The sequence below is a fragment of the Mizuhopecten yessoensis genome, unplaced genomic scaffold (genome assembly GCF_002113885.1).
Source record: "Mizuhopecten yessoensis strain PY_sf001 unplaced genomic scaffold, ASM211388v2 scaffold941, whole genome shotgun sequence".
Classification (NCBI taxonomy): Eukaryota; Metazoa; Mollusca; class Bivalvia; order Pectinida; family Pectinidae; genus Mizuhopecten; species Mizuhopecten yessoensis.
The window spans coordinates 76,220-92,785 of record NW_018403798.1 but is presented as its reverse complement, the minus strand read 5'-3'; the positions used below and the strand labels follow the sequence as shown (position 1 = coordinate 92,785).

The 16,566-nt window shown below is 36.2% G+C and overlaps 1 protein-coding gene across 1 annotated transcript; it reads left to right on the top strand.

Annotated features, from left to right (window-relative positions):
* The first annotated feature begins 2,196 nt into the window (after positions 1-2,196).
* Positions 2,197-13,440, top strand: LOC110455694. Its single transcript, XM_021505977.1, has 7 exons — positions 2,197-3,435; positions 4,370-4,526; positions 6,684-6,792; positions 8,671-8,872; positions 9,598-9,686; positions 11,047-11,277; positions 12,075-13,440. The coding sequence occupies exons 1-7, from the start codon at positions 2,379-2,381 to the stop codon at positions 13,416-13,418; spliced, it is 3,189 nt and encodes a 1,062-aa protein (XP_021361652.1). The 5' UTR covers positions 2,197-2,378; the 3' UTR covers positions 13,419-13,440.
* The last annotated feature ends 3,126 nt before the right edge of the window (positions 13,441-16,566 follow it).

Here is a 16,566-nt window from a genome sequence, read left to right as displayed (position 1 = left end):
TAATTGATTCCCTGAGAGAGCGCTCTGTGCCATCTAAGATAAGGGAAGTATCATCTGCATATTGCGAAAGAAGGATTGGACAATTATCAACAATTATGCCCAACATTTTACCAGACCTATCTGAAAAGAAGAAAATTACACAAGAAATAGACAGAATATCTGTTATTTTTTTTATTTTTACGGATTCAAAGGATATACTGCTGGTACAGTACTCTAGCTGCTGAATAGTGAATGTGTTGAATTCCATGGATATGTACACCGCTGGTAAAGCGCTCTAGCTGTTATATGTGTTGGATCCTAATGATAATTCACCACTGGTACATATTCTATATATTATATATTGATTTATTATTTTACTAAAAATCCATATGTTTGTTATTTTTGTTTTACCTTTATCGCAAAATTACTCCAATTTAGCTCCGCCCATCTCTTCTCTAGGATGTGACGTCATAACTGTCTATTAAGTTGAGCACTTATATGGCAGATGGTAACTTATTGGACAGTTGGTCAAACTTGTTGGACAGTTGGTCAAATATATTGGACAGTTGGTCAAACCAGAGACGTATACTATCCCTGGTCAAACTTATTGGACAGTTGGTCAAATACATTGGACAGTTGGTCAAAATTATTGGACTGTTCATGCAACTTATTGGACACTTGTGACATATCGTGAACTAATTAAGAAGCAGTGAAAAACGGTTAACAACTATTATGTAACCGTAAGTTAGATGATATATCAGTTCAATTTATTGTTTATTACTTTTGGTCACTCATGGCCCATCAGTTAAACAAAAACACGGTCATTTCAAATTCATAGCGTTGATTTACATGAAATAGTTCTTAATGTATTTACTTCAAAAACATGTTTACAAATAGTTCACAGTTCTTAAATATTTTCGACTCTAGGTAAATGAATGAGCTAAAAAAATCATGAATTTATTATAAGTTCTACGGTAATTGATATATGTTACCAACATCTATCCAAACCGAGCGGAACAAGATTTATCCTGTTAAAACAACTACCTATGAAGATCTATTGTCACCATTTGGACTTCTTGTATCAGTAATTTAATAACATGTCGTGGTTTGTATTTTATATTTATTTACGTTAACCGTTGCCTAGCTATATACTGTAATGATCGAATGTTCGCATAATGGATTTTCTTTTTTTACAAAAATACCATACAATTTAAAAAATTATCATACTGAAATTCACAATACAGTATAGTCATTTAACGCATGAACGCCCGGCGGAAGTTATAGATTACAGAATCTTTATATACATTTTATACAGTGTATATATCCCAACTACCATATGCATATATACATGTAAAAAGAACAATTGATCTCTGTCAATTTGCATGTAATGTACAGTCCACTTCTTTGTTTATAAAAAGAAAATTCCAAATCTGAATTATGAGACGTCATTATGTGAATATTTAGCCGGGATCATGGGTTGGAAAAACCAGAATCACACCAAATATCACGGAATTAGATTAGATGTACCTAATTATAAGTCCGTGGATATATAGAAAGTTAAAATATTTGGATTTAAAATATTTAAAGTCATATGATTTATACTTCCACTAATATTATGTCTACAGACTCTAAACAGTTAACCTTTCTGAAATTGTGTCTTTTAAAGCACATTTTATCATGTCTGCAAATAAGTCAACGTCATAATAAACCTAAAAATAGCATACACACTGTAGATGTGTAAGAAAATGGCTGCCTGTTTTATTGGTCATTATTAACTTTGGAGTTTGAAAAGGTACAGATATTGTGATCGATAGATAGTGAAATTATGAAATAATGTGTAAATCGCACATGATAATCCTATTGTCCATTTCGGGATATTGAGCAATTGTGTCCACTACATGGCGCCGCTTACGCACTTAACAAAAAACATTCCACAATCTATTTTTATCCAGGACTTTAACAATTTATTTTTGATTTCATATTATTGAGATTGTTTAATTATCTATTATTATGGCGAATTTATTTAAACATATTATCCTTTTAATGTAAATGAATCTACTCCGCCGAGGGCGATAATTTGGTACTACGCATATGAACTGAATCACAAGGCAAACTGGGTCGACAGAGTAAATATAGTCTTGGCGAGGTCATTCCTATTTATAGGTTGTGGACAGGTTTGTGCTTTTGTAGGGAAATCCCCATTTTGCAGGCAAGCGCACCTGTCATTGGTCAAAACAGCACACGTGACCGCGGGACTTTCCCGAAATGCCATTTTTCCGTGGTAGGTGTTTCGAAAGAGGGTACGAAATGTGTTGACGACTGATATTGTTGACGGTTTCAAGGGCGTTTGAAAAACAGCATGGTGTTGTGAAGATGTAAATATGGACATTTAGCATACCATGATCGAGACTAGAGTTAAAAGTGCGAGTAAAATGTCGGGAAAACGGAACAAATCGGGTCAAAAATCGCCTGGGCATGTTGTCGCCAGCGCTGAAAACTTGGCCGAGAAGGAACGAGCGGACCGTATTGCGGCCGCCGAAGCTATGTCGTGTTTATCTTCAGTTATTCTTCTATCTTCCGATTTGGAGAAAGATTTCAATGCCGCTTCGCCACCTAAGGAAGCTTCGAAGGGCCAGAAGCGGACTCGAAATTCTCAGAAATCCCCTCAAGGGAATAAAACTGGGACGGAATCGAAACGGGGAAAGTCCCGCAGCGGGAGAGGCCGAGGGGCACGCTCCGCCAATCATCAACGAGGAGATAGTTCAGTTAGACCTTCGGGAAGTCCCCAGGGTGTCAACAACATGGTTGAAGGTGTAAAAAATGCTGCTCACGAAGTGTCTCGTGTTGGGGGAAGGACAGACCTTGGAGTAGGGGTCAAGAGAAGCCTTGAGGGTAAGGCAATGGAAAGGGTGATGCCCCTCAGACAGGAAACACATTCTCGTGTGGCTTCAGTGCCCCCCAGGTCACGTCAAGGGGGTGTGGTAGCCCCATCCACTAACCCTAACCCAGTAATACCAAGTGCGTTGCAGATCGCTATTCTATCAAAGTTAAATGCAACGGCCAGAGATCATAGACAGACTTCAGGTGAACATTTGGTGTTAAAACTTCCACTTGTGATAAACAATGACAATGCAGAGGTGAAGTCGCTGACCAGTCAAACTGCTATGGTCAGTCCAGCCTCTGTGACCAGTACAGACAGTGTAGAGTTTACCCAGTCTACTGTGGAAAAACTTCTTCAACCTCCTTACAACAGTAATAAATTTGACTCCTTGGATTCTGCGCTTCCTCTAAAGAAACGAAAGTTACTGAGTTATTTAAACATTGACACAACTGTTAACGAGGAAAGTGTTCCTATGGAAACGAGTCAAGAAACCAAACTGGAACAAGCTGGTGATGTTATAGACCTTACTAAGGTTAAAGTTGAACCAGAATCTACTCTACGGCAGCAAGTCCAAGGTAAAGCCAAGAATAAAATTGTTACTCAAATGGGTAACTGTTACCCTAATGCAGGATTATTACCCATATGCGCCATTGTGCCCAACCTGTTGAATAATAATATGATATGATGTTGTAACACCTAGGTCTGACAAAGTGAAACTAACTTATCTGTATCCCGTCATAATTTTGATTTACTTCCTTCTCAAATAAAGAATCTACCATGCAGACAAAAAGGGCAGGCTACTTTGCTTACATTCATACCAGAAAGATATATATGTATGCCTTCCTTAAGGTACTATATGACTGCAGTATCATGACATTTGATTTTGGAAACCTGTATATCTTGGACTTGCATTAATCTTCATTCAACTAGCTATATATATATGTAAATGATTAACTGGATGAATCGTACCCAAATGAATGTAGTCCTGATTTTCGAAGCTCAATACACTGTATATACTGGAAAAAAATATGTGTGTTATGCATAAATTCGCTAAGCGATTTACCATTTAGACACAAAAGTACACAGTATTTTCTTATAACCTAAACAAGTTAACCTAGCCTGAGGTTTTTCTAGTACTTATATTAATACCCAGCCTCCTCTGCCCCGCAATATACAAAACAAATCTCTTGTCGTCGGAAAGCTATGTTATCATAGCTAAGGTTTCTCTGGCCTTCACACAAGACTTGAGACATTTTGACAGATATATATCCCACACAAGACACTTATATCTGTCAAAATGTATTGGTTTGATGTCAGGGCCTGAGGAAATGTGGGCTAAAGTTAATCCCTAAGTACTTTTATTATTAAGCGTAATCATATGATAATTAAATTTTTTAAATGTTTACCTTATCAAAATAAATGACCTAAAAAGGCAAAAAACAGGTTGACGTGACAGAAACTATTGTAATTTGGCCTTACATTACTTCATTAATATATTTCCATTTTCAGCTGCACCTCCTTCTGTCCCCACTGTCCCAGAAGTCCCTATCAATGTGACCCCAGTGACCTCAGCGACCTTGAACCCTGTTAGTGTTGACCCCCGTACAAGTCTTATGCTTCTAACAGAGATGCAGGTGGCTCTTCAACAGGATGAAGACGGTGACTTGTAAGTATATATTCCATCTTTGCATATTGCAGAGTTATCTTCTCTTGGGAGCCGGTATTGATTGTTACGTCATTGGTTTGTGTGAGAAAATTACTTTGTTTGCTCAAAAATTGATGACGTTACTCTCACAAACAAGTGAAGTAACAATCAATACCTGCTCCCAAGAGAAGATAACTCTGCAATATGCAAAGATGGAATAGGAATAATTTGATTTTGCAATATGCAAAGATGGAATAGGAATAATTTGATTTTGCCTATCTCCCCTATAATATTTTTTTGGTATATATTGTATATACCTAAAAGGAAAAACAACTGATGACGGAACTACTTTTTACACTTCAGAATGCAAAATTACAATGCAGCTTTTTTTTAGCGCAATTGTTTAGTTTACGTAAAAAAAAATCTTTAACTGTGCATTTACAACGTGTTTGTCTACTTTTTTGAAATTAAATTATAAAGAATGACCAGGATTTTGTCTTGGTATATACCGTATACCAAAAAAAATCTTGGTCATTCCTTTTAAAGACAAACAGATTTTACGTTCTGCAATTTGTGTTTTCACAGTGAAACTTAATTTTAAAAGTTCATTTCAGAATTTGGCTGGACTTGAAAAGACAGACAAAAAAATAAAGTCTTCCAAAAACCAGCATTCAAAAACAATAAATACCTCCAAAATAGTATATGAAGATTGTCTATATAATATTATTAACTTATTTACCCCTGAACTTTCATAATGAACTTTTCCAACCTTTGAATAGGAAGAGTTCAATATATGCCTTGAGGAGTGAATGAGTTAATGTCTTTTGACAAAGTTTCCGTCTGTTACAGTATATGTCTGTTACATTTGAGAGACCTGTACCATAAATCAATATACCATTAGTATAATGTAGTAATATCTGATGCATCATTTGCATTGGTTTGTTGTGCAAGTAGAGACAGATTTCCGTGTGTACATGAAATTAATCTACAGGCCCTGAGCCATTGGACAGTCATATCAGATTGTTCAGGCCTTGGTGCATAGATAGATATATATATATACAGCAGATACAGACAGGTGAAAATAAGAAGCTGTGTTTCCACTAACTAACCAGAAATAAATGGAGGGGATAGGTCATTTTTTTTATAATTCTGTTTTAGTTATCTAGCTATAGAAGGATATCAGATTTACTAATAAGTAGTCCTTCTTTGAAAATGCCTATGAAAAACACAAGGTTGTCATGCAAACAAGTACAAGAAGCTTGGTTTAAATGAAACAGAACAATATTTTTTCTGGGCCTAACTTGTGTTTAATTACCAGCCGAGATGTATATATTGGTATTGACATCATATATAGCAAAAGTCGTCAATATTAACAAATTTGCATAAAGCAAGCTGTCAGTCTTTAGGGCAAACTATGTTTTTATTGAAAACCTTTGTCAATTATGGACTTTTGTTGAAGCGAGAATCTGGTTTTATCACATATATATAATGTACTGCATTATCCAGTGAATATACCCATGTCATATTTTATTTTGCGTATTAAACCATGTCATATGACCTATCAGCACTGTGATTGGTTGTAAGTTTCCATTATTTCCATTGTGACGTCATGCCTAGGACAAGTACATGAAGTCACAGACTTATACACTGGAGTCAAAATGGTGACTTTTTACATTTCAACGTTGCATGAAAATGGTCGTTTTACACGAATAAAGGCCACAAATCTTGATTATGTGATAAAAAGGATTTCACACTCATTTTGATTTCATATGAAATTTATGAAACTCGTCATGCATTTTTCATTTTAGCTCGCCAGAGGCCTGCTAAATTGAAAAATTCTTAGACTCGTTTCATAAATCTCATACGTAACTCATGTAAGATCCTATATATATATTATCAATGTGGACTTGAGGAAGTGATATTGACCAAGAAAAAGTTGTGTAAACAAACCTTGAAGAGAAAATACTACATTTTTCAGAGAGCATACTATGTCACACAGACACAAAGATTTATATATATATAAAGTGATGTCATAAAGAGAATTTTAACTTGAAGTGTCTAAAAAAAAGTAACACTGAGTTGATATCATAAAGACCAACAACCTAAACATGATTAGGATTCTGAGCCAATGAGAATGTAAGAAAAAACAGTTTCATCATCTGTTTTTTGATGTTACAGACCTCTACATATTGCTGTGGCTCAGGAGAACATTGTCATGGTCCAGAAGTTTGTCCATCTGATGTCCATCTCTGGGAAGAGTGTGGACAAGTATAACAAAGCTCAACAGGTAAGACTGGACACAGGGTCTCGGTGTCGGGGTTGTGAGTAATATACTCATGAATACATAATTCTTTATAAAATAAAATAATACAGAATCACAGCACTCAGTAAAGGGTACATGTCACTACATGCTATTTACTTTTGTGTCTAATTCAGAAACATAGTTATTTGTAGTATTTTAACTTGGGTTTATGTTGTTTTGCATCCATTTAGCTAAATTGCTTATGTCACAGACAAAAATTGACATACATTTTTTTTGAGATGGAGACAAAATTAGGGAGGGAGCTTAATTGCAGTCACCCACCCTGTTCGCAGGACATTTGCCAAAGTGGGAAGGGGGATTTACCTATTTGTGAGAGGGGGCTTATTTGCGGTCAAATACGGTATGTCTTAAATTGCAATAATTCGAAAAATGTGTTAAAATTTGTTTTATTTATTCCTAAATCATACCAGAAGACATATCATATGTTATGCTGTGACAACACAAAATGATTAATTTTGACTTTGCCATTTTGTCACGCATTATGAATTTATCACCCCCGTAGAATTTCCCATTGGGGGTCATGAACCCCACTGGGAAATTCAGGGGCTAACAGGTATGAATTTCGGTTAATAATACATATACACATCGGTAAATAATTGCATCATATACAAATTATTACTTTTAAAAAATCCTGAAACCAAGCCTTTATGAAACTAGATATATAAGGATCCCTGTAACATTGTCAAAAATCCTTAACTATGCATTGGAAATGATTTTCAAGTTCAACCCTTTCACCACTGTAGACCATTATGGACTCATCCAGATCAATGCATAGGAGAGTCTACTAAAGTTACATAGGGTTGAAAGGGTTAATGCTTTGATGAATCATTTCTTAAAGAAAATTATACCTTACAAGACATTTATGAGAGAACAATAAACATAAAATAAATAAAATAGAATAAACAAACAGTGTTCCAAGTTTAAAATTGCAACGAGGCAAGACAAGGATACGGACCCTGGACCTCTGATCACTGTCACTTTTTACCGTCAGACTCGGTCATTCTACAATAAGTCTGAAATAACATTTACAGGAGGTCACTGTACTACTCCAACAGTGTAAGAGGTTTACACGGCAAGATACTTTTGACAGGCGCCGTTGCAGTCGGCAAAATCATATCTGATAGAAAAAAGACCGTCCAGCGGCCTCTTATGTTATAGGAGTACAGTAGTCACTGTACATGTATGTCTGACTGTATGTACAAATAGTACTACGGTAGTGCTGTATCTGCAGTCGGACAGGGATCCTTACGAAACGTATTGTTTGGAAAATGATGGAACATATAATCTGGATTCTGTAGATGTTCAAGAAAGTAATTAACACTTAGTTACATGTAGTGGGACAGGGACCCTCAAGAAATTGATTATTTGGATAATGGCGGAATATATAATCAGGATTTTCAGATGTTCAAGAAAATAATTAACTCGGGCTTAGTATATGCAGTGGGGCAGTGATCTTTACGAAATTAATTATTTGGATAATGGTGAAATATATAAACAGGATTTTCAGATCTTCAAGAAAATAGTTAACTCAGACTTAAATGGATATAACTGTCCGATATTTTGCTCTGCCCTACAGATTGTTAGTTTGTAACTTCCACAAAACCTGTCAGACTTGGGACATGTCTAGATAGATATAGTATCTGTCTAACGATTTTCATAAAAGCAACAGCCTGCAAGTAAATCTGAAACCTGTATCGTCACCTAGCTTGCCAGACAAGTTGGTTTTAAATACATATTTGTGACCCTACATTCGCAAATAGACTTGACCTTTGTGCACTGGTTTGACCTGAGGTTGTGAAATGAGTCAATTGACCTCAGTATTTATTTTGTTTTGTTGTATAGACCCCACTCCACTTGGCAGTTGAGTTGGACTTTGTTGATGCAGTGAAGACTCTGCTGTTCGCCAAAGCAAACCCTAACCTAGTCAACAAGCGTGGGGAGAATGCAGTCCACCTGGCTGTTAAGGTCCAGTCCTCAGCCTGTCTAAAATACATGATACAACACTCTCAGAACAAGACCGACCTGAACACCAGGAACTTTGAAGGTAGGTCAAGGTCGCTGTAGATACTACAGTAAAAACCTGTTATACAGCCACTACTTCGGTGTTTTCTCCAGGTTTGAAAAAATCGGGGGTACTGGTTGTGTGATATAGGCACTCTATAGAAACTTATCGGGGATGTACACAATCCCCCCTTATGGAGAAAACATTGTGTTTGTCCAAAGAAGTTTTGGCATTCTATAGACGTTTGGCGATAAATTGAGGGAATACAAAGGAATTCTTCAGAAAAAGGGAAAAAAAGGGACCATGAAATGTGTTAACATTTAAATGAGGTGGCAAATAGAATAAAGAGTATGATATTGTGGTTTTACTGTATATAGTAGTTAATATATACACTTTATAAAAAATAATGGCGCAAGTTATATCAGCTTATATAAATCCCTCTTGTAGAGAGTAAAACCTTGTGGTACTCTCACTATATATACTACTCACCCTCTTGTAGATAGTAAAACCTTGTGGTACTCTCACAATATATACTATTTACCCTCTTGTAGAAAGTAAAACCTTGTGGTACTCTCACAATATATACTATTTACCCTCTTGTAGAGAGTAAAACCTTGTGGTACTCTCACCATATATGCTAGGTATATAATACATGTATACTATTTATTGTATATAATGGAAATGAAGTTTTGTGAATTCTATGTACAGTGAAATCTAAACATTAAGCGGAAATGAAAGTATTTTTCATACATGCAAATCTGTTACAGGGTTAGCTCCCCTTCACACAGCAGTTGAAAGGAATGACATCATGATTGTTGATATGTTACTTCGAGCCGGAGCTGATATCAACATTCTGGTAAGTGTAGACAGATTAAATCGGCGGCTCGATTTAAAAAACCAAATCCTTTGATATTTACTAGAACATTGATACGAAGGAAAATTATTTCCAAGGTAGAGTTGGGTTGTGCAGGTACATTTTAACTTGCATGGTACACATTTAAAACCTATTATAAACATCAGTTTTAAGACATATTGTAGTTATTCTTTACATGCCAAATTTGATTCTTTAATTTGGTTTATGCATAATTATTTGAAAATCATAAAACTAACACACAGAGAAAAAGGGGAAAAAGAGTTATTTTAGATATATAGCTTCCTCTGAAACCAACATTTCAACTTTGTTTCATTGCTATTTCATTCATAAATTTGATACATGTTTTGCGGTAGGTGATAGTGGTAAAAGTAGATGGATATAATATACTATTTCAACATTATGTTTATGAAAAAAATTGATCATTATATTGAATTTCTTTTCAACCTGTCAGTGTTAATCATTCAATGATGGATGTCGAAAATCTCCCCAATTCTTACCACTCACTGATGACAATTTTAGGTTAAAACTACTTTTCCTTCTCTTGCATGTCTTAAATACTAGATCCATTCGTAAATATTTTCCATTTAATGTTTTGTTATATGTTTACATTAAATGGAGCATGAGCAATCTACAGCATGAAACATTGAAAGTAATTGACTCTAGGGGACTTAAAATAACTACTGCCATAGAAATATGGTTTTGAGGAAAATTTTGACAATTTTCATGCAATATATCTTATTTTAAGCAGTCCACTTAATTTTAAAAAGGAATATCTTTATTTTGTAACGATATTTTTCCAAAGTCCAAACAAAGGACCAGTTAGGTTAGGTGTTTCACTAGTCCTTTCAGAAATCTACTAGTCCAAGACTAGCGGCCTAGTGTAAGTGTCGACCCCTGGATAGGGAATATATCNCGGCCTAGTGTTAGTGTCGACCCCTCACTTCACACTGAAATCTACTAGTCTAGGACTAGCGGCCTAGTGTTAGTGTCGTCCCCTGACTTCTCGCTGAAATCTACTAGTCCAGTACTAGCGGCCTAGTGTAAGAGTCGACCCCTGGATAGGGAATATATCTATTGAATTACCGGATTGCTGTGTGTACACTTACTGACGGTCTGTAGCTTCTGTAGGATGGTAAAAGTGGGACTGGTTAGTGTCGCCCCCTGGATAGGGAATATATCTATTGAATTACCGTATTGCTATGTGTACACTTACTTACGTTCTGTATCTTCTGTAGGATGGAAAAAGTGGGAATGGGTAGCGTCGACCCCTGGATAGGGAATATATCTATTGAATTACCGTATTGCTATGTGTACACTTACTGACGGTCTGTATCTTCTGTAGGATGGTAAAAGTGGGAAAACACCCCTGTTTTACTCAGTAGAACATAACTACCTGCCAATGGTCGAGTTTCTTCAGGTAAATGGCGCCAACGTGGATCTAGCAAATTATGCTGGCATCACGGTTGTCATGGCAGCCCAGGCGCGTGGTTTCCAGGAGGCTGCTACTTTACTACTGAAGGGAATGGATTCCCAGGCTTACCATGAGCTCAAGGACATGACTCCAACCAAAAAGGTTGGTTCAAAGGTCAACATTATATATGTGTATAATTTCAGTATCGTCTATCAACAGGTATTCAGTTATATTTGCCATGATGAGTGTAATTTGTCAGAGGTGAACTTTTATAATGTTAAATGAAGATAATTTCCTCATCCCTGAAGCAGCCATACATTGAATATATCTGGATAGATTTTATTATGATACTTCACAGCTGTAAGTACCATAGTTGTCGGCCTCTGAAACCCCCAATGAGGGAGATCCCCCTCATTCTACATTTCCAATGAGGGAGTAAGTACGTGAAATGCAACTGAAACTGCTTTGCTCAATTTATATTTCCCTTTTTAAGTATCAAAATAACTAAAAAAAAACATATTAATTTGATTCAGACACATGTTATGATCATTACACACACCATGTATTAACTAGAAGACAATTCGACAACAGGACGAAGATCTTCAGTTTATGTGAGTGCGAGTTTGGGAATGAATGAGGGAGTTTTGAGTGCAATTGATAAACTTTGGTCAAATGAGGAGGTTACCTCCTAATGAAAGTGGGTTGACAGCTATGAAGTATGTTTGTCATGATGGTAATCATCTATTAAATGTCAAGGATGTACACCACATACAATATCTCAACTGTTGCACCAATTAGGGCACCACATCGAAGATGCGGTACACTTTAGTTATCAGCTCCTCCGTCATCTGTCTGTCTCTCTGTCTGTCTGTCCACCGTGCGACAGGTATGTCTGCTTATTTGTTTAAGAACAGTTTGATATTCACTAAACTTTTGTTCTCTATTGCTTTTGTTTTCAGATTCCTATTCCTAGAATTCCAAGCAAATCTCATCTGATAATTGGCAGTGATAACTTGAACACGTCCGGCCCCAAAACATTTAGATTGACTGATCAGAACACTGACTCCAATTCAAGCGAGTCTTTGTCATCCGTGAGGCCATACCATGGGGCAATTGCCCGATGTTTAGGAAGTGAACCTTTGGCTGTTCCTGACTTCAATAACATTAAGAAGGAGATGAACAGCGATAGTAGATTCTCTGGATATCAACTGATCAATGTCGTTCCTACAAACATGCTTAATGGCCTTGACCAATCTGACCACATGATACCACAATCTCAAAGTCGACCTGAAAATAACTCGTCCGAACTTCCCCGAAAGGTTTCCCCTGCCACGGTGCCCCACAGTGTTTCAAGACAAGGTTTTGAATCTAATGGATCTACCCCTTCCCCTCACCGTGATATAAAGCACATCCCAGATGACATTCATCACGCCCAACCCCCTAAAAGCTATGGACATACCCATCAAAACCAAACAGAATCCCGTTTGATTCGAGCCATTCACCCTCAGAGCGAAGTTCAGACCCCTGCAAGCCAAGCCCAATCCCTTACAAGCCAAGTCCAATCATCTCAACATAGCCATACACCTTCCCTTCAGAGCTCAGTCCTAACCCTACCTCTGCATCACAACTTTATTCATAATAAGACTGCTATGGTAGATCCCCAACCAGGGGATAGTAATCAACCTCGTCGTGAACATTTTCCCCGTAATGAAAGGCACTCGCATTATCACAAAGAAAGTTCCCCTCACCCCAGGGACAGTTCTCCTCGCCCAAAGGAGAGTTCAGTCCACCCAATGAACATTTCCTCTCACCCCAGAGAGAGTTCCCAATACCCAGTGAATAGTTCCCCAAATCAGTTGAATAATTCTCAAAACCTTGTGAATACTTCCCCTGACTTTATTAACAGCACTTCGAAAGCCATGAACAGTTCTCTCCATCCTGGTGGTAACTATCACCTAAAAGACAATTCCGATCAGTCTCGAGGTAGTTCCCCACACCAGAGGGACAGTTCTCCACACCGTGCTAACCAACAAAGGAGACTTGTTAAAGTGAGCGCAAGTGGAAAAATGCATGTGGAGAAAGCAGGGTCAGGATCAAAAGGTCAAAGTTCGGGGTCATCCAAGGGGTCAATGCCATCTTCTCAGATGTATCACTTGACCAACATCTCTAAGTCAACTGCGTCCATACTTGCAGCAAAACTCCAGGGAATTTATACATCAAAAGCAGGCCAGGCCAGTCGTCCTCTCAATCTGAGCACAAGCATACCGGACAGTGTTAATGCAAAAGTGAAGGAGGAAACATAATGGAAGGGACAAATATGTCTTGTTGTCATGGAAATAGACAATTTACTCAACACTATGTATTACTAGGGCAACTTCTATTCAGCTTCAGTAACCAAGTTCAGTATTTGGTCAGTTTGACCATGTTTGCATATCTGATTTTAATTTCCTGTCAGTGGAAATAAAAGTTAATTATTCTACTTTCATTTTCCGTAGAGTTTGCATGAGCTACTTTCAAATTGACTAAACGCTACATGTTGGTATTTATAGGATCTATTTCTGTTGAAATAAATAACTTCTCAAAAGCAATCATGTTTAAGGTTGAACTTCATATGCACAAATTAAGTCGTAGGTACAATACAGTGATCCTTCAAATTTCCTTAAATTCAATTTTCATTTTCCATAGAGTTTGTATGAGCTACTTGAAGATTGATTCAGCACTAAAAATCAATCACAATGTGTGAGGATAAACTTCATGTATGCACAAGTTTAGTCGGAGGTACAGAACAGTGATCATATTAATTTTGTAAATACTGCCACAGATTTACAGAACTTACTGTCTTGATGCCCTACACAATATTATGCATGAACGAATGAGTACGCTTAAATTGTGTATCTGTTGAAAACATTTAATCATCATTTTATGCAGTCGTTGGTATGTGTCGGTTTCAATATTTGCTTGTAACTAAGGATAAATATATATATATATATATTCATCTATTGAATGTGTGAGACACGTGTAGGTGTGAATGTTTAACTTCTTTTTTACAAGTTATTATAGCATATGTGCATTTTATGTACACGAGTGTTAAGTCATTTCTACACACCTGTATTCATTATGTGAATGTGTGGGTGTACAAGTATTATTGGTACATATGTGCATCATGTGTGTACATGGGCGAGTGCGTGTTATTGTATACATAAATTTTGCATCTGTTGTGTACATGTGAGTGCAAGTGTGTGAGGTTTTTTTGTGTCATGTACACATGTGCATGTGCATTATATATATGTGCACATATTGAGTCGGCGTTGTGAATATCTTATGTTAGTGCAGGCAAATTTGTCACATTAGTAAGGGTTTGAGTTAATAATATGTACAAAAACGCAGGTATCAAAATGCCGACAAGCACCAGTACAGAAGAAGATTTGACTGAAATGCCTATATGAATCAAATCTTCTGCAATTAGCGTTGAGATATGCGTATTTTCAATTTGTATTTAATGCATTTACACTAAATAACAACCAACATGGCTCAGATTAATGAGTTTAGTTGACGAGATGTCTGTCGCACAGACCACTTTTTACAAGATAGTTCATATTGTTTTCATTAATAATATAATTAATTACCTCTTCTTGTCAAAATGTTTGGGGGCTTCAACTGGGTTTAAGACTATTGTGACGTTATTTACGTCACATCTTATGTATTATGACCTCATATGGCATTTTCATCACAGGGTGGCGAATTGGCCTGCAGTAACGTTAGATGAAACTGTTATGAACATGTGAAAGAAAATGTTACATGTACACATGTGCATCCATTGTACATATCTGAGTGCAGGTGTACTTTCACCTCTAAATGTGTACATGTGTGAGTGTTAGTTTGTTATATGTAGATTGTAGATGTGTCATATCTATAAACATGGAGAATGAGTATAATTGTATGTGATAACTTCATGTACACAGGGACCTGGGAATTTGTTACAGGTATATTTGGACCAAAACTAGGATGTTCAGAGTAATTTTACATCTTTTAGGGGTTTAGATCGACTTTCGGTAAAAATGATGTTGAATGTTGATCTAAATAAACCCCTAAAACATGTAAAAACCTTTGGTCCAAATATACAGATGTAGCTGTTACAAATTATCAGGTCCCAACCTTTGGTCCAAATATACAGATGTAGCTGTTACAAATTATCAGGTCCCTGTGTTCATGTACATGTGTGTATGATAATAAGAGTGCAGTTGTCCGATATGTATTTGTATATGTACATGATAGTACGAGTGCATATATGTTTGTGTACAGAATATGTAGTGTTTGTTTACACTCATGCATAGGTGGTATGTTGTACATGTAAGCATGTGTGTACAGTTAAAGAGAAATAGGCAGTTTATATATAGTATACAATTTTGTTGGAATTTATTTAAATTGTTATAGTGCTTGATGCGTGTTTATCAATCTAATTAAAAGCAGGTCATAATTCCCACTTTTCTACGATGAATTGTCATCGAAGACTGTCATCAAAGACGGTATTATAATCTGATTTTAATTGGATTTTGTGTTTACAACATTGTTTCGGTTGTGCTGGACTATATTTGCTCCTGTCATGTTTTGGGCATTTATCAATTAATTTCTTTGATCCTTATACCCTGACATAAGAAAGGCAGTTACTGATATGATATATTTTGTTTCTTAGTTAGTAGTTTCATTGATTAATTAACAATCCGCCACAATATATTTGGGCTATATCACAATACCAATGACTAGAAATAAGATAAAACAATATCTATTTTAATCGGTGAAACTAGTGAAATAGCAAAAACGTTGAAATTTATCATTAAATTCCATGTGTTGTGAATCTGCACAAAGTTTCCTCTCAATTACCCACGTAGAACATGTCTGTATGATTAGTCCTTTTCTGTATTTAAACTCTCGTAGGTAAAATTTATTCAGAAAAATTACGAAAATAAAAGCAGAAAAACGTTATTTCTTCTCTAAATGCCTAAAGATTAAGGAAATTATTTAGTTGATAGCTGCATGCATTAACTGCTGATTTAAATGGTAGTTGATTTGGATGGTTTAATTGTCGATTTAAATGATAAAATAGAGATTATTTAATGGAGATTTGACTAGATAAATTGAATGGTTTACTGACTATTTAACTAGTTAAATGGGATGATCAACTAACGATTTAACTAGTTAAAAGGGATGCTTTTCTAATAATTTACCTAGTTTAATGAGGTAATCAACCCACGGTTTAACTTGTTAAATGATAATGTCAAATGGAATGATAAACTAAAGTTTAACCGTCCTACTCTATATGGGTAATCTATTCTCACGATTTAACTAGTTAACTGGGATGATCAGCTAAAGGTTTCACTAGTTAAATTGGATGATGAACTATCGATTCAACAAGTTATTTGAGGTGATCAATTAACGATTGAACTAGTTAAC

Coding starts and splice junctions, on each gene's coding strand:
- LOC110455694 (XM_021505977.1), top strand. CDS start 2,379: ATGATCGAGACTAGAGTTAAAAGTGCGAGTAAAATGTCGGGAAAACGG. Junction 6,793..8,670: donor AGTATAACAAAGCTCAACAG/GTAAGACTGGAC, acceptor TTTGTTGTATAG/ACCCCACTCCACTTGGCAGT. Junction 9,687..11,046: donor GAGCTGATATCAACATTCTG/GTAAGTGTAGAC, acceptor TATCTTCTGTAG/GATGGTAAAAGTGGGAAAAC.